This window comes from Ictalurus punctatus, chromosome 17 (genome assembly GCF_001660625.3).
Source record: "Ictalurus punctatus breed USDA103 chromosome 17, Coco_2.0, whole genome shotgun sequence".
Lineage (NCBI taxonomy): Eukaryota > Metazoa > Chordata > Actinopteri > Siluriformes > Ictaluridae > Ictalurus > Ictalurus punctatus.
In genome coordinates this window covers 2,592,424-2,610,894 of record NC_030432.2, presented here as the reverse complement: position 1 = coordinate 2,610,894, position 18,471 = coordinate 2,592,424, and the positions used below count along the sequence as shown (strand labels likewise).

Here is an 18,471-nt window from a genome sequence, read left to right as displayed (position 1 = left end):
GTTCGAATCCTGATGGTGCCGGGAGTCTGGGTGGGAGGGGCATACTCTCCCCAATCTCCCATGTCAATTACAGCGTCACTAGCCAATCATGGGTGTCCATGAGCTCACGTATGCAGAAGGGGGCAGATAGCAATTTCCTCTAATGGCGTTATGCAGCAATTCGAATATCTTGGAAAAACTGTTACAAAGTGCTGACACTGGAGACTCCTTCCAGAACTTTACTGTGTCAACGATTTCTATCTGTTTCATAACGTCAAAAACTCTCAAAAGTCCTAAATTGTCCATCACTTGCAGATATCTGAGAACCTGCAGGAGGCGCACAGCTGGTTCCGCTCCAAATTCGACAGCTTGGACGGTAGATTGGAACAGGACCGGGCCCGGCTTCAGGAGCGAACCGGGGACTTCAGAGGTGACGGAATTGAGACTTCACCTCCACCTGTGCAGGATCCCGGCGAGGTACCGCAACTCTGAACTTGAGTGTGTGAGGATGTGGTCCTTTCTGAAAGTGACACCTTTTGCAGTGACAACTGAATTGCGGTGTGTGTGCGTGTACGTTTAGGTGGTGTGTGTGGCTGAGCCTGAGCTGGAACGCTGGGCTTTTACACTACAGCGCTGGGAGACGAAGAAAGAGCTGGACCGCATGGCCAACGGCTACAAAGCTGCAGCACGAACACACTCGCTGACATAGCACACACACACACACACACACACACATACTACAAAAATGTGCCTTAGTACAGGAACTCAAGCGTATGTCCTCAGGATCTCATATTTATTTATTGTTAAAAACAGATGAAAATGAATATACATTTCTATATAACTGTGTGACAGTTTTGAAACCAATCAAATCATTGAGTGTTTTTGCTTCATGTTATAAACCTAATACTAATACTCCATTAGTTAGAAATTGCTAGTTGCAGTTGCTAGCCTGTTGTTTTGTTCTTTCTGCTGCCTTGAGAGAACTGTGTTAGCTAGCTAAATGATTAGCCTCAGTCATTAGCTAGTCTGACGTGTAAATGTAACCGCTTTAATGATAAGCGTATCACGTGTGTAAGTGTATCGTTCCATTCCCAAATTTATCTTGTTTTAACGTACACTCATGGGTGATCAGTCAGCGCTAAGCACCGTGTTATTTTGGTTAGCACTATGCAGCTGCTAGTCATCCATCCGACTGCTAGGTACCAGTTAAATCTTTAAACAGAGATGTTTCAGTGTGTCTAAACCAGGGGTGTCCAATCTTATCCGGACAGGGCCGGTGTGGGCGCAGGTTTTCATTCCAACCAAGCAGAAGCCACACCTGAATCTATTGAAAGCCAAGATCAACTGATTAAACAGGTGGAATCAGGTGTGACTTCTGCTTGGTTGGAATGAAAACCTGCTCCCACACCGGCCCTTTCCGGATAAGATTGGACACCCCTGGTCTAAACCATAATATTAATAAATCTGTAACTGAATAAAGTATTCTAACAGCTGTATGTAATGGAATAAAATGCTTGGGGGTGTGCTGTTATAGGGAAATAATCCACGACACGGAGGTGGAGTTACCTTTACCACCGAAAATCTGTTCCTTCAAAGTTACAGTGCTGACTGTTACTATCGACTCCTTTCCATACACGTAAACGTCTCCTTACAGAAAACGGCACGGTTATACGGGTACGGTGGTTACTATAGGAACAAGAACGCATTCGAATAAGCACGTTAAGATAAACTTGTCAAGGCTGCTGCTACTGAAAATTCAAAATCAACACCTTCTGAACCAATCAGAAAACGAGAATTCAACACCCTTCCTTCTTCTTCTGGCTAGAACTGTCTGGTTAAAAAAATAAATAAATAAAGTTGTGAAATTTGGCACAGTGATTGACAAGAGTCTAAGGAACATTCTGATCAAACTTGGGACGAGTGCTGCCAACGCTTTAGCGCCACCATCTGGTCAAATTTGGGCCTAATTCGGAAGTACTTTTATAGTCAGAACTTTTGAACCCTGTGTCCAAAATTTTAAATACAGCCATTCCTGAGTTGAGGATTCCCCTGGTCTAGCCAAGTTCAACGCACCCTATGACATCAATTCCCACCTAATTAGATTTTCCGCCATCTTGGATTTTGTCAAAACCTGTTTTTCTTCTATTATTATTATCATTATTATTATATTTATTATTATTATTATTATTATTATTAAGTTAACGGGAGTGCACGCTCGAGCGTCGTTCCCAGCACCCCGCCTCTTCCTCGCTCCTCCTCTCCGCGGCGCTCGAGATGACTCTCCCCGTCTGCTGCCACGTAATCCCGTTGAAATCGGCGCACGAGCTCCGCGGACACAAGCGCTCAAGCGGAAGCCGACACTTTCATTACCGACTGAAGAACTTAAACTACCGGCCGTCCATACACACACACACACACACACACACACACACAAAGAAATCTAGCTGCGCGTGAACGGCGTTATGTACACGGAGGCTGTTAGAGGGTCACGAGGTAAGCAAAAAAGAACCGAAAGTGCGCGCGTGCACGCGACTCGCTGGAAGTTGGCAGTCAGTCTGCGTGCTGCTGTGACCGGACAGCTAGTGCACGACATGCAGAGGGACTTGTGGAGTTCAGTGGTGCAGTTAGAGACGGGGCTGAATCCTAAATAGCTCGCTGTCGGACATAAAGCGCGCTAGGTAGCGTTTGAACTCTCCCTGTTTCACATACTATGTAGTGCGCTCGTGTAGGGAGCGCGCAGTCATTCGGGACGGGATGATAAACGCGTTACGGCTTCTCGTATTAGAAGAAACCTGATTCATTTTTGACGTTTGGTCGCTGAAGGAACAGATTTGAGTTTGTCCTGTTGGGTAGAATCATTCCAGGTGCTCATATATCTAGTTTAGTGTTTGTACAACGAGTTTTATTGTTGTTTTTTTGGCTGTTCGGTAATAATATCCAACATTACAGTGAACGTTACACTCGGGGTTAAGTTAAAAAAAAAAAAAGTGGTAATTTCTCCCTTTTCAGCGTCCCAAACGGAATATTCTGACTACAAAGTGCATTTCAGACTTGCTCATGAAGTGTTATAGAAGAAACGCTGAAATTTTAAAAGCAAGTTTGCTAAACTCTCGGTTGTCCCTTCTCCCTTGCCGTAGACAGGAATAACTCCACCACATGCTGGGAGTACAGTGCGCATGCGCAAAGCGGTTAGGCTGTAAAGTTATGGAAATACGTGCTTGTTTTTGTTGCTTCAGTTGATCTGAATCCACGGCTGAACAATACACGTGTAAGATGTATATAATAAGTAAGGCGTACAACACGTCGTGTCATGCAGTTACAGGAAAATAATCAACAACCGGCTGAAGTTATTGTTGCCACCTTGAAGTTGATGATTTTCCTGTTTCTGCACGCCAAGTCGTGTTTGATTCCTCCTCAACCACAACAATCTGCCATTGATGACAGTTTTATTTATTAATGAGCAACATTTAAAACTTTTTACCCATTTATAGTTACATTTAACGTTCTGCGAAACAAATGAGTTCCTGTTATCGGTTAGGTTAGACAGACGTCCCTTAACCTTTCTCTCTCTATCTCGAAGTTAATAAGACCAACAAAAACATGCAGCTTGTCTAGAAAGCGTGAACTGCCCTGAAGACTTTCCTGCGGTGGAAAACCTACCGACACTGGAGACTCCTTACAGAAACATTGAACAAACATCTTCTTTACATAAAACGTAACCACATCAGCTGTTGTACCTTTTTATTTGTCAACACCTTCTGACCAGTGAGAAGTAAACGGCGCTGTCGTATAAATGGGTTGTGACGGTTGAGAGCCATTTATAATCCTGCTGTATACTCCATATACAAAAGCACTACGTTGTCTGTGAAATATGCCCTGTGTAAGGCGTTGTAAGATTCTACACTGTATGCAAGTGCACTAAATGAAGTATGAAAAAAAAACCCTTTCAGCTGTTATGTACAAACATCCTGAAGAACTAGCATTTTACACCCACTTCCTGATTCCCAGGATGGGTGGTGTGGAAATGGGCTTAGACTGCTCTGTGTGTGTGTGTGTGTCTTACCATTGCTGATCTTTGCACAGTTGCCATGACTACAGGAAATTTCTCAACTGATGTAAATGCAAGGGGGAAACACTAATTCTCATAAATCAGCCTGTTGCGCATGCATAAATATGCTAATTGTATGCAAACATTATTCATGATACATTATCATAGAGACCTATATGTTGTTCTATGCTTTTTTTCTTTTCTTTTCTTTTCTCTTTTGTCCATGTGCTTCCTGAAGGTTAACGACCCGTAGTGTGCGATTTATCCGCAGCTGTAAACAACTCGCCGTGTGTGTGAGCGTGTGCGCCAGGACTTGCAGATGCCATGCGTCAGCTGAAGGGCAAGCCGAGGAAGGAGTCGTGGAAGGATAAGAAGGAGCGGAAGCAGGCGATGCAGGAGGCGCGCGAGCAGGTGGCTACCGTTGTCCTGCCGACGCTCGCCGTCCTCATCCTCCTCATCGTCCTCTTCGTCTACGTCGCCACCCGACCCGGAGCCGTCCAGTAGCCATCCCTTCCCTTATTCCCTCTTTCTACACCTGGCTATTTATACATGGTGCATTCTAGTCCTGTATTTAACTCGCCCTCGTCCGCTTTCCCTTGTTTCTGTCAACTAGTTACTAGTTAATATGTTGAAATAACGAAAGTGGTTGCTAATCAATCCCATAATACTCCACGGTGCAGAGCAATGTCAATTCCCATGGCATATAACAAAGCATTTGGGCTTAAGTGCCCTACATCCTATACAGTACGAGTGTATAATAGCTTGAATGAAATGGATCATACAAAGTGAGGTTAAGTCGACAAGGGCGCATTAAAAACAGGATTGGGACGCACAATTAATATTTAAAAGCATTTAATTCTCCAAGGAGATAACTCTCAGCTACATTGCTCCTGCTGTCGAGGTCAAGAATATACCTCTCCTAGTGCTACAAGTGCAGGGGAAGGCAACGAGGACACCATCGAAATCGGTATTGGAACACAACCCCCACTTCCCTTCCTCCCTCTAAACCCCTGGATGTCCATTTCAACAAACTCGAATCAAGCAGGGCCATTTCCTCCAGCCAGCATGTGACGAGGTGAAACAGGCCGCCATTTTGGCTCTGCCAAAGCTTGAACCTTATGCTTTTGGCGGCCATGTTGGCCCCGTATTGTGTTTACAGGGTTTCAGTTTCATGCCAAAGCAACCGAGATTCAGGAATTGCATCAGGACCTGTGAGGAACGTTCCAAACATCAGGAATGAACCGAAGTGTGTACACACACACACACACACACACACACACACACTGTATTAATCATACACTGATAAACTCGCAAGCAGTTCAAGGAGATGCCAAAACACACGTTTTTTTTCTGTGAAATACCATCAACAGCATTTACAATTCAGATATGGTTGAAAATGTTTTATTTTTTTATCACGAAGCTACAACTGATAAGTCATTTCCCTAATTTAACACACTCATAATTTATGTCTGTGTCCCAAACGCTAGTTCGCCGACTAGTTAGTGTTCGCTAACATTACACTAGCTTTATTATCTTTAACAAAACGTAGTTAGCTTTATTATGGTTAACGTAGGTTATATTCCTCTGTAACGTAAAGTTATCATTTACATAAAGTTAGCTTTACTGTCCTTAACATGAAGTTAGAGGTCGTGTGTTTAGCTTCATCTTGTCGTTGGTCAGAATTTACCTCAGGGTGCTGTTTCATGTCTTATTAACGAGGTAGTATTTTGGAACACCATCTCAAATCACACGTTATTTCTTTAAATAAATTCATACACCAGCGTTTGGGACACAGTCCGTGTGTGTGTGGAGTGTATTGTGTTAGCATTGAAGCTAATCTCTGAGCTTCAGGGAAACTGGGTCTTTTCTGTTGCAGTGTTCACACACAAAACACCATTTTATCCCCAAAACGTTCCTGTTCTAATGTAAACACCACTTTTACATGAAACTACGTTGAACACATGAAAATAAGCATGTTAATATTTGTAGCTATGGTGTATATGTGAAGTTTGGATGAAATGTGCTGAAGATGAGGATGTTTTTAGGACATCTGTTGCACTCGATAAGACCAGCAGGCCAAAGCGTTTAAGAAACGTGCTAATGCTAACTCTCTCAGCGCTCGCTCATAGCCATCCTTGAGTGTAATGTGATTTAGAAAACCGTCAGTGTTGAGAAACAGCGTCCCCTGCTGGGCGTAATTAACTATATCTCTACACACTTCCCTTCAGGCAATGTTCCTCCTGTGATTAACGGAAACAACTTGCTTTCTTTTTGCTTTAACAGCGTTCAGCAGCTGACTGAATATTAGAACTTGCCAGAAGTGTATGAAAAGCAGAATATTAAGAGCACTCATGGTTTAAAAGTCCCAGTTTATGATAGTCAGTACCAAAAATATTGGGACGCGTCGTAAACACGATCGTCGTCCCATTCTCACGTTATTCTTAGTAAAGCATTTGCATTTTATTTCTGCACATAAGTGGACCTGCAAACCAAATCTGAAATCATTGTGCCTTGATCAGATGTGTGTATGGATGTGTTCCCACGACAAAGTGTGTGTATATTAATGTTCACAGCAGCCAGCAACACACACACACACACACACACATATATATACATAGATATACACACACACACACACAAATTCTTTAGCTAGCCTTCAGTTAGCAATGTGCCTTAGGAATCTATTAAAAACTATATTTTAAAAAAGTGACTGAATTTTCTGTGTGAATTCATTTTGATTTTATTTCTTCGTTTCTGTTTGTATCAGTTTCTCTACGAATCATTGGTCGTAATTTGTCTGAAATCAATTTTACTCTTCGAAAGGCCTCAATATATATTAAATTGTCAAATCTAAATTTCGTATAGTCTTACATCCACACCACACCTTTTCAGCTCTTCAGATGAAAATAAAGTCTTTGCTGTAAATAAAGACGTATAAAGTTTACAGATGGCACAATACCACTTTATATTTTCCGATACTGGAACCTTGACTATCCGCTCATATTGTTACCTAGCTGATTTTTTTTTCTTTAAAAGCTTTACTACTGAGCTTTAAGATATATTTTTAAAAAACTTATAAGCACTCTTACTTATGTTATAGGAGCGAATAACAGTCGTTTCCTCATCAGCTTATCTTCTCTCTCTCTCTCTTCGTTCTCTCTAAGTTGCCAAGACAAAAATGGTCATGTTACAAAGAACCCGCAAAGTGTAAACTCCTGTCCTGAAGACTTTCCCCTCCGCTCCAAAGCGCTGACACTGGAGACTCCTTCCATAAATGTAAAGTAAACGCCCCCTTACAGAAAACGTCACCATTTCAACCTTTTTCTTTGCTAAATAACAGTACGCTGATTAGAATATGTCGAACGTCTGTTGTACAACTCTGCGAATGCGCTTTTACTATAGAAACGCTAACCTACTAGATAACCAGTTGTAATGATCGGCTAGGATGATGTCATGTGGGGTCAGAGGGCGTGGTCCTCACCCTGCTCTCTCTCTCTGTGACCTCCAGATCGAGTGATGACACGCGGTCTCATGTTAAGGTACCCTTTTTGGGGTGTTTTACTCGGTTAATCCTCTTCTAATGGCCGACCTGTAACCATGCGTAAGCCTATGGTATCCTTCAGTGTAATAAACGAAGAATGACACTTTCACTTTGTGTCCGGCTGAGTTATATTAACTTTCCTGAGAAACCCGTGAGCATGTAGCGGGATCCTTACACAATGCATTAATATACACCTACCTTACTCTCAGAGCTGCTGTTGTAGACAATTACCTACCATCTGACCAATCAGATTCAAGTACTCAGCAGGACCTAGTTCTTGAGGACCTTGGTGGGAAATATTAATGGTTCTTCATGCAACACAAAGCTAAGCGAAACGAAAGAAGAAACCCAGCATGTAAGATAGCTATAGTGCATGCATAAATAATTTGCATGCAATGAAAACAGTATGAAATAACTGTATGTACAGTATACTGCAATGCAGTGCTAATATTCTGTACACTGATTTTACAAATAAACTGCTTGTATCAGAGTCAGACGCAGTGAGACTGCGGTTCTGTGGAAGGAGGGTTTGCATACAGTGCACGGATGTTAAACGTTATTTTTGCATTCACATCGCATCGCTTATCATCTTGCACGAGAAGCATCGCGTCGTTAATGTTACTCTGCGTGCAGCTCCATGCCGAAATGTAACTTTGCACGTAACAGACACGGTGCAGACTGTGTTCTTGCACACATGCAAACACGGCTTAAAGACGTGAACTACGTTGCACGCGGTCGCAGTGTTGTCGCGCGCGGCTCCTTTAAGAGGCGCTCCCCGTGTCTGTGAAATGCCGGTGACGTTTTCGGCAGATTCCGTCGGTGAGGATGTGCGCGAGGCGGAACGGCGCACGGTGGAATCTAAACAAATCTATAGGGAATCAGAAGATCAGATCAGATCAGATCTGATCTCATTGGGGGGGAAGGGGTGTTCGGGCGTGGCACGAGCACCTTTCAGACCTCACCTAGGCGACACAAAAGACGTCAGCGCGAGCTCGAGGCTTGAGTTTCCACGTCAGCGCGATCTTGAGGGTTGAGTTTATCCGTTTTCTCTCCGTGTGTTGATCTTTTATGCTACTCATACAACCGCGTGTGCGTGTGTGCGCGCGCTTATGTTGAATGTTCGTTGTTCAACTACGTGTATATATATGCCAACGCGACGTGCTGAGGCCACGCCCACTCTCACTATCACGCCCATTGTTGACGAATGAAGATGGAGCAGCAACTAGGTAAATCTTTTGTAATTCTCTGAAGCGTGCACTTTCATTTCCAATCAAAGCTCTGTATAGGATAAGGTCCCTTGATGTAGGGCACTCAAAAGGGCACATAGAGTAATGCTCTTGGTCCAAGGATATTGCAAAACATATTGCAAAATGCATCACTGTTTATGTAGAGTAGTGCACTCCAGGAGAGGAAAGTGCCCTCCATCTCTTTACCACTCTTTCTTTACTTAATTAATACAGTGGACTTTATTTAAGTTTGTAGCAAAGTGCACTCGCTGTAGGGAATGATGCAGTTGTTGATATACTTTAGTGCACACTATGTAGGGGGGCACTACGCACACATCCGGTGTGTAATCTGACACAGGTGCTGTGTGTAGTGTACTTACTTCAGAGAAGTGCACTCCATCCATCTATCCATCTTCTATGCCGCTTATCCTTCCTTCAGGGTCGCAGGGAACCTGGAGCCTACCCCAGAGAGCATCGGGCACAATGCGGGGTACGCTCACATACGCAGGGCACACTCACATACACATTCACACACCCATTCATACACTACGGACACTTCGGACTGGGGGAGGAAATCGGAGTACCCAGAGGAAACCCCCGCAGCACGGGGAGAACATGCAAACATCACTACGGTGGGCATCGGACCCCCGACCCTAGAGGCGAACGTGCTAACCATTAAGCCACCGAGAAGTGCACTCTCCCTGTGCCATACTTCTTGTCACTGTAAACGATGCTGACTCAACAGTGCACCTTAATGCTTGTTTTGCCCTCATTGTATTTTGATGACTTAAGCAGTGCGTTAACGGCGCAGGGACTATTTTGGGTTCTGCAGCACTCCCTCCGTGATGAACCTGTGTTTAAGCTTATTGTTGTAGCCCTCAGGCCGTGCTCATTTACCAAACACTAATAGAGGAAATTAGCGATATATTAGTTGATTATATTTCCTATGTTTATATAGAGTATACAGGTGTATAAAGACATTACTAAACCAGCTTTATGCTGACCTTTTGCCCTTTTGACCCTAAGCAGATATGGAGATGATGACCCCCCTGATGGAGGAGGCGGGAGGAGAAGAGAACTCGGACGAGGAGAGCGCTGGTGAGCAACAGTCAAACGGCATCACGTGAGTCTGAATTCGAACGCTCGCACTACACTATATTATACACTGTGCACTATATATTGTACAAGACCCACTATACGCTACGTATAACACAACTACACGCTATACTATACACTATGCTTTACATACTATATACTGTACACAAAGGGCGTAAGTTTTGTCTCAATATTGGTAGGGACACCGACCCCGGGAAAAAAAGGACTGTTTAATGTTGTTAACCAACTGGTTTATTAAAATATAACATCTATATTGACATTAAGATCTGAATTTACAATTAAATACAAATTATACAAAGCAACAGATCAAAGACTAAAAGAAAGTAAACTATTAAATTATTTGTTAACGGAAAAGAGAGGGAGGAAAAAAAGGGGGTTTTGCATCCAACATCAACAGTCTTCATGATAGTCCTTGGTGTCTATTTAAACAATCCAAACAGATGACTACGTCGGTCATTGACAGATACAAACTGTTGGCAAATATCTTTAAGATCTACTTGGTCAAGGGCCTCTTGATGTACATGGCATACAGCTACATTATTAAGGCGCTGCTGAGACATGATAGATCTTAGCCAATTATTGAAACCCTTTGTGCAGAAGGCAGGGTCATTCTTTTTTTCCAAAGTGGTCTTTTTTATGGTGTATGCTTTGACACACTCAAAACAAAGAACCTTTTTCAGTGTTGGACTGTAGTGAAGCCATGAATACTGACTGTACCAGTTCGCCTGAAAGCGTAAAATCTTGTTTGGAAGTTGCTGTACTTCGATGAATTTTGGATCAGGCTGGTATGGCTTACTCCCCATGTCCATGACACTGCTACACTGACGTGCTTCAGGATCGTCCTCACTCACACTGACTGTCTCCTAAAGAGAAAACTAAACTTAACCTGGTCTCTATCAACATTTCCAAATTATTCTTTTGCATCCTGTGTTAGAATAACTTGCAACTACGTTAACATTAACATAGGTAGACTATGGTACTTACAATACATGTAAATTGGTCATTTACAATTAATCCATAATAGCATACGAAGAGTTCATTTGCAAAAACAGATATCCACCATTTCAATTCATTTCCATGAATCATTTTTTAAATTGTGCATTCCAGGTAATACAAATCAACCTGAAATTGGGTTGTTTCGATGACCTTTATTTTCACTTAATTGAAACAACCCAACTGCAGTTTGATTGATATTACCTGGAATGCGCAATAAAAAAAAATTAGATTTTTAAATATTCATAAGAATGGAGATATCTGTTTTTGCAAATGAACTCTTCATATAGGGCTATGTTTAATCGCGGTATCATTTTAAGACGTAATGTAAGATTCATGATGTGAGATTTTTTTCAAAACAAACTCATGACCAATATGTTGACTTTCAAAGGTTATACTGTATATTTACTGATCATCTTAAAGGCTGACTTTAATGCTGATGCCTCTCTACAATTCCAAAATATAATTCATAATTAGGACCTCACCTGAAACCCTGAAGACGCAGCTGTTTCATCCTGCTCTACTTCAGCCTGCTGCTGCGTTTCCTGCATACAAACTCATTCATTAAATGATGACATGTTTGTGGGATTTCTAGACTAAAATTCAACTCAACATCATTTCATATATGCGCCTATTTTATGTTCCAGCTCGCATCCTGACTGCTAGCCTGCCGATGACAGAAGCCAGGGTTAGCTTGCTAGTTAATGCTAGCTAACACGGTTAACTAACATCAGTTGACGTTACTTTCCGCAGTGCAGGACTGGTGACGTTTGGTCGCTAACAGGTTTTCATTTTAAATCAATGTGCCTACTGGACAGTTAGTTTACTACCTATTATTACTCTTTGGGTGGAGAAAAAGCTTATGATGTCTCGTTGTTTTTCTGGTGGCGTGATATCTACAAAGTACAAAACGTGTTGTCATAGGAAAAAATACTTTATGCTGTGCCGTGCAGGCAATAGAGGAAAGGGAGAAAAGTCTTTTGTAAGACTACATTTTTCACCCATGCTTGAGGTATGGACTGACAGCCTTCATAACTTAGTTACCATTGTCAGCAGATCAGCCCTCACCTCCGTGTCTGTACTCTACTCTGGCAGTTCGATATTTACACGTATGGTGAGCCTTCAGATAGCCCCTCCCTTTCAGCCAATCAATTGCTAGCATGCCTAAATCCGGGAGCTTCTGGGAGAGTATGCTATGGAGTTTACATGACTTCACTCCAAAGATAATGCGAATTAGTTTGCGCAAATATTGGTAGGGACAATTCTGCCCTCCCAAAATATTGGTAGGGACATGTCCCTACCGTCCATATGCAAATCTATGCCCTTGCTGTACACTATGCACTACACACTATATTGTACATGATATACTAGACTAGACTACATGGTATGTACCACATACCGGGTAGTCACATCACACATTTAGTTAGACAGGAAGTGAGACAAGTTGCGAAACAGAACTCATGAAGTGAAACTAATATGAAAAGAACCTGAAGGGTGTAAACTCCCCCTTCCTCCTCTAGAGGGCAGAACTGAGACACTCTGAGTAAATTTCCATCAATAATCCTGAACACTAATCCTGAATTTTTACCCCTTCCAGAATACGTTATACATAAAATAAAATAATTTTTAAAAAAACATTAATTTGTCAGTTTAATTTGTATGAATACTGTTATTTCTAATGCTAACAATCTCTCTCTCTTCCCTCAGTTTCACTCAGACTTTACTTCATCTGTTAAAAGGGAACATTGGCACAGGGCTGCTCGGATTGCCGCTGGCACTGAAGAATGCTGGGATACTGGTGAGTTCTCTCTGTCTCTGGGATGCGCTCACTGTTCGCTAGAGCTGACCTGTGATCAGCCTTTTCCTCTAATACTCAATAAGAGCATAAAGCGCAACAGCTGATCCGAGATCAGCAGTTTTATTCATCTCTATTTATTCCAACCGGTTTACTTTTAACATACAGCTGGATCAGATTATATCTTTAATTAACCCTGCTAATCAAAAGACCTGCCGTTTGTCTTTGTTTACTAAATTTAATCAGATTACACTTTTAAAAAAATAAAAATGTTCTTTAGTCCAGTTAATTACTGCATATCTGATTAGAGATGGCTGCTTTATTGCACTCACTATCTCTCTCTCTCTCTCTCTCTCCCTCTCTCTCTCTCCATAGTTGGGCCCAGTGTGTTTGGTGTTGATGGGAGTGGTGTGTGTTCACTGCATGCATACCTTAGTGAACTGCAGCCACCAGCTGAGCGAGAGGTGAGACTGTGTGTGTGTGTGTGTGTGTGTGTGTGTGTGTGTGTGTTTGTGTGTTTATCACCACCATTTCACTCTCTCGCTCTGTCTCAGGTTAAAGAAGTCGCCTCTTAGTTATAGCGAGACGGTAGCTGTTGCCATGGAGACAAGCTCCTCCCACTGCCTGAGGAGAGGTGCTAATTTTGGCAGGTAAGGCATCCCATCATGCCGTTCATTGTTGTAGCTTCTATAAAGGTAGGTCATTAGCTAGCTACGAACACCCAACAGGAAATTTACATCAGTGTAACTCGCTCCTCAGACATAAATTGGTGTGATGGCGCGCTGCCCAGTCTCTCCGTAATCTGTTTGTTGGTTTTCTTTTCTCCCAGACTGTTGGTGAACTTCTTCCTGGTTTTGACCCAGCTGGGCTTCTGCAGCGTGTACTTCGTCTTCCTGGCAGAAAACATCAAACAGGTGCACAGTCTCATTTAATTACGCTTTCCCCCAATCAGAATAAACTCGTCATAAAACAGGTACACGCTCTCGTCTAATCAGAATAACCGCTTCATATAACAGGTACACACTCTCGTCCAATCAGAATAAACGCCTCATAAAACGGGTACACACTCTTATCCAATCAGATTAAACGCGTCATAAAATGGGTACACGCTCTCGTCCAATCAGAATAATTCACATCATCAATTCCATAAACAGTCTCGCCTAGTCATAATAAATGCCTTATAAACAGGGAATTACTCTTCCAATCAGAACAAACACTCCCTCAAAGCGGTAAACACTCTTGGAATAAAAATCTCACCATCCAATCAGAATAATGTGTGTGTGTGTCTGTGTGTCTGTGTGTCTGTGTGTGTGTGTGTGTGTGTGTGTGTGTGTGTGTGTGTGTGTGTGTGTAGGTGGTAGAGGGTCACAACATTAACTCCTCCGCCTCATCATCACAAGCAGTTTTAGCGTTTAACTCCAACAGTTCAGAAGGGGGTGGAGGCCCTGCTGTTTCCACGGTGACAGGGCTAGACCAGCGAGTGTACATGCTCCTTCTCCTACCCTTCCTCATCCTCCTCACCTTCATCAGGGAGCTGAGCAACATGGCACCTCTGTGTGCTGCAGCCAACCTCGCCATGGCCGCCAGCCTCGCGCTCATCTACACTTACATTCTCACTGTGAGTGTGTGTCCCAGGTTTGAATATGTGAAAGGGTGTGTGTGTGTATTGTAGGGTGTCTGTATTTTTGTGTTTCTATTTCTGGGTGTTTTGAAAGCACATTATATAAACATTGTGTGTGTGTGTGTGTGTGTGTGTGTGTGTGTGTGTGTGTGTGTGTGTGTGTGTGTGTAGGATATCGGTGACCCCAGGCGGCTCCCTTACGTGTCCACATGGAATAAGTTCCCCTTCTTTTTTGGAACTGCCATCTTTGCCTTTGAAGGGATTGGAGTGGTAAGTGTGTGTGTGTGAATGAAAGAGAGAGAGAGAGAGAGAGAGAGTTATTACCCTTCAGTTGAGATACGTCTGTCACGGACCTTCACTGCAAATCTCATCGATCCTCTCTGGGTAAGGAGTATTACAGAGCTCCACCACGAGGCCCATCAGTTAGCTCAGTATAAGACCTATCACAAAGCTATAAAAAAAATTTTTAAAAAAGCTTTCAAAATTGTGAGTCCTAATATTTAGCTCAATACAAGGCCTGTTGTGAAGCTCCACCATGAGGCCCATCATTTTAGCTTAGCATGAGGCCTATCACAGAACTTCTCCAGCAGGCCCATCATTTAGTTCACTGTAAGGCCTATCATGGACCTCCACCATGAGCCCCATCATTTATCTCAAAATAAGGTCTATCCTGAAGCTCCACCACTAGACCCATGATCTAGCTCAGTATGACGACCGTCACAGAGCTCCACCATGAGGCCCATCATTTAGCTCGGTACAAGACCTATCACAAAGCTGCATTATGAGTCCAATATTTAGCTCCTACAAGTCCTGTTGTGAAGCTCCAACATGTGGCCCATCATTTTCGTTTAGCATGAGGCCTATAGCAGCGCTCCATCATAGGCCCATCATTTAGCTCAATAAAAGACCTATCATTGAGCTCCACCAAGAGCCCTATCATTTAGTTCAATATAAGGTGTAACATGCAGCTACACCACAAGGTCCTTCATCTAGCGCTGTTACAGAGCTCCACCATGAGGCCCATCATTTAGCTCAATTTAGCTTAGTAGAATTACGTCCGGCCTCGTGCCTACAGCCAATCACGGCCGTGCCAATGCTCAGCACTCTTGCTCATATGATATGGCTTAAGTGTACACAATATAGTGTGTGTGTGTGTGTGTGTGTGTGTGTGTGCGCGCGCACGCGCGCTCAGGTTCTTCCTGTAGAAAATCAGATGCGTGAGCCAAAGCGCTTCTCCTGCGCGCTTGATGTCTCAATGGGCATCGTCATTGTCCTCTACATTACCTTGGCGACACTTGGCTACCTCCACTTCGGTGACGACATCAAAGGAAGCATCACTCTCAACCTGCCACATGACACCTGGTAACCATAGTTACAATACTACATCAAAACGCAGGGGTCAGGCTAGAAGACAACACTTCTACAGAGTCATTAATATTCAAATGAATATTAAAATGTGTCTTAATATGCTAATATACTGTATGCATGCACTCTTACAAAACAGGCCTGTGTGTGTGTATGTTTATACTGAGTTTAAATATCCTCTGCTGCAGGTCTAATCTCCTGGTGAAGGTGCTGTACTCGTTCGGAGTGTTTGTGACTTTTGCCGTTCAGTTCTTTGTAGCTGCGGAGGTCGTGGTACCTGCTGTGTGTGAGCGTGTTTCAGAGAGATGGAGACAACACACTGACCGCTGTACACGGGCATTGCTGACCTGCATTACCTGTGAGTGCAGCGCACGCACACACACGCACACATTCAGGTCTCATTATACTTGCAAGGATCAAATGTTCTTAGTAGTGTGAAAGATTTCTTTGAATAGAGCTCAACCATGATGTTATGTAATTATGTGATGATATATAATTCAGAATGAGGCCTATGACAGAGCCCCACCATGAGGCCAGCTACAAAATTCCACCATGAAACTCATTATAGAATCCAGAATTCTAATGCAGAGCTCAACCATGAGGCATATTATATCATAATATTGTATAATATAATAAAAATGTAATTATATAATGTGTAATAATAAACATATATAATTATATATAACATATAATAATAATAATAATATAATTGTATAATATAATAATATAGCCTGTTGCAGAGCTTCACCATGAGGCCCATCATTTAGCCTTCATCATAAGGTGTGTTATGGAGCTTTACTGTACGAACCATTGTTTAGCTCAGAGGCCTGTTTATTTATCTCAGAACGAGACTTCACAGAGCACCACCATGATTCCTATTATATCATTCAGAATGAGACCTATGACAGAGCTCCACCATGAGGCCTATTATGTAATTCAGGATGAGGCCTGTTACAGAAGTCTAACATTATTTCAGAACGAGTCCTTTCAGAGCTCCATCATGAGGCCATTCAGAGAATTCCAGCATGAGGCCCATTGTAGAATACAGAATGAGGCCTGTTGTAGAGCTCTTCCACGAGACCCGTGATCTAGTTCAGAATGAGGTCTTGCGCTGAACTCCGCCTGAAGCCTATCATATAGCATAGGTATGACCTGTTGTGGAACTCCACTGTAAATACCATTGTTTAGCTCAGTGGTGGGGACTCTTGTGGAGATGCATTATTTAGTTTAGAATTAAGTCTTTGGACCTCTCCACCATGGGGCCCATAACCTGTTTCAGAATGAGTGCTGTTTCAGAGCTCCACCATGAGACCCATCATTTAGCCTTTTGATGAGGCCCATAATCTAGCCCATATCATCAGTGTAAGAATGATAGCGTAGATCCCAGTGGGCCATCATAACACAGTGAATGATGTCTAATGCAGAGCTCTACTATAAGGCTCATTATTTATGGTCTGTTGCAAAGCTCAACCATAAAGCCGATCACTTAGTTCAGAACGAGGCTTTTGACAGAGCTCCACCCTGAAGCCCATCATTTATTTCTGCATGAGACCTGTCTCAGAGCTCCACCATAACCCCTGTCACAGAGCTCCACCATGAGGCCCATTATTTATTTTTGAATGAGGCTTGTCACAGAGCTCTACCATGAGGCCTATTACATAATTCAGAATGAGGCCTATGGCAGAGCTCCACAATGAGACTCATTACGTAATGAGGGCTGCCACAGAACCCCACCATTAGACCCATCATTTATTTCAGAATGAGTGCTCTTCTGGAGCTCTACCGTGAGGCCCATTACTTGGCATTGCGGTGAGCCCCAACATCTAGGTCAGTATTATATGTACAGCATTGCTCTATCATGAGGCCTATTATATAGTAGTGAACAACGTCTAATGTAGAGTTCACATTTCCTTTAGCCTTGTGATATGATCTGTTGCAGAGCTCTACTGTGAGGCCCATTTTTAGGTTTCACTGGAGAGTTCTGCTAGTTTCAGCAACAACAATCTCAATAAGCTCAGAGAGCGTGACGTGTTTGAGTTTTGGGCATAAAAATCTGATCTTTCCAGCACAGAGCTCTTGCTAATGAGGAAATCAGGGTTAGCGTCGTCAGACAGGCTGCAGCAAGCCAAATCACGGAGAAGACCGAGGTCCCTGGAGGACAGGATGCTGGCATGAACGCACAGGCTAATGGTGGAAATTAAGGGATGGGGTTGTTTTAGAAGAGTCATGGTTCGCCCTAGAGGAAAATGTATCGATAGAAAGGGCTGTTAACTCGGGAGCAGTAAACACAGAGTACACTGACAGCGTAGGATCACTCAGTGACCCAGTAAATATGCATGCACAGTGTGGGATAACAAAATGACGACACTTTCTAATTTTTCCAGCATAGCGTCTGCGGTTGCTTCGGATACGGATACACAGCCCTATTTGACGGGGGAAATATAAGATTTTTTTGGATGAGACTTCTGGTAGAATTTTAATGGTGCAGACAGATTCTAGAAGATCCTGTTTGTTCCTGTCTGTAAACATTTATGCATTCAATAATGATAGTGAGGAAGGTGAGAATACATTGCAAGCTAAGAAGCATTCTACAACAGTTTTATTTATTTATTTGTTTGTTTGTTTGTTGTTATTATTTTTATTAATGTTTACAAATTTTTAATAGAACTTTGGACAATAACATAAAATCAAATGGTTTACACTAACGTGTATTAAATCAGGGTATACCACAATCCACTAAGTAAGGAATAAAAGACTTTGTTGATTTATTTTCCTATAATGGACATC

General features: G+C 42.6%; 2 protein-coding genes and 1 long non-coding RNA gene across 8 annotated transcripts in view; all 3 read left to right on the top strand.

Moving 5' to 3' along the window:
• ccdc150 (coiled-coil domain containing 150) overlaps nucleotides 1-1,857 on the top strand; it is a 12,689-nt gene extending 10,832 nt beyond the window's left edge. For all 4 annotated transcript variants that reach the window (XM_017490942.3, XM_017490943.3, XM_017490944.3 and 1 more), the window contains 2 exons: nucleotides 295-456; nucleotides 560-1,857. In XM_017490942.3, the coding sequence (XP_017346431.1) occupies nucleotides 295-456; nucleotides 560-688 (291 nt within the window). In that variant the 3' untranslated portion in view covers nucleotides 689-1,857. The remainder of the gene's footprint in view (nucleotides 1-294; nucleotides 457-559) is intronic.
• A 47-nt stretch (nucleotides 1,858-1,904) lies between these two features.
• Nucleotides 1,905-6,737, top strand: LOC124629109 (uncharacterized). The gene is made up of 2 exons (XR_006983997.2): nucleotides 1,905-2,472; nucleotides 4,281-6,737. It is a non-coding gene; the product is annotated as an uncharacterized LOC124629109 (long non-coding RNA).
• A 1,615-nt stretch (nucleotides 6,738-8,352) lies between these two features.
• Nucleotides 8,353-18,471, top strand: part of slc36a4 (solute carrier family 36 member 4) — a 77,497-nt gene continuing 67,378 nt past the window's right edge. Inside the window, exons 1-10 of one of the 3 annotated variants that reach the window (XM_053687165.1) lie at nucleotides 8,353-8,794; nucleotides 9,824-9,917; nucleotides 12,611-12,701; nucleotides 13,074-13,162; nucleotides 13,253-13,348; nucleotides 13,528-13,612; nucleotides 14,053-14,316; nucleotides 14,491-14,589; nucleotides 15,512-15,681; nucleotides 15,873-16,042. In XM_053687165.1, coding sequence (XP_053543140.1) covers nucleotides 8,773-8,794; nucleotides 9,824-9,917; nucleotides 12,611-12,701; nucleotides 13,074-13,162; nucleotides 13,253-13,348; nucleotides 13,528-13,612; nucleotides 14,053-14,316; nucleotides 14,491-14,589; nucleotides 15,512-15,681; nucleotides 15,873-16,042 — 1,180 coding nt within the window. In that variant the 5' untranslated portion in view covers nucleotides 8,353-8,772. Of the gene's footprint in view, nucleotides 8,795-9,211; nucleotides 9,285-9,820; nucleotides 9,918-12,610; nucleotides 12,702-13,073; nucleotides 13,163-13,252; nucleotides 13,349-13,527; nucleotides 13,613-14,052; nucleotides 14,317-14,490; nucleotides 14,590-15,511; nucleotides 15,682-15,872; nucleotides 16,043-18,471 lie in introns of those variants that run through there. The other 2 variants (XM_053687164.1, XM_053687163.1) reach the window with 2 other exon arrangements.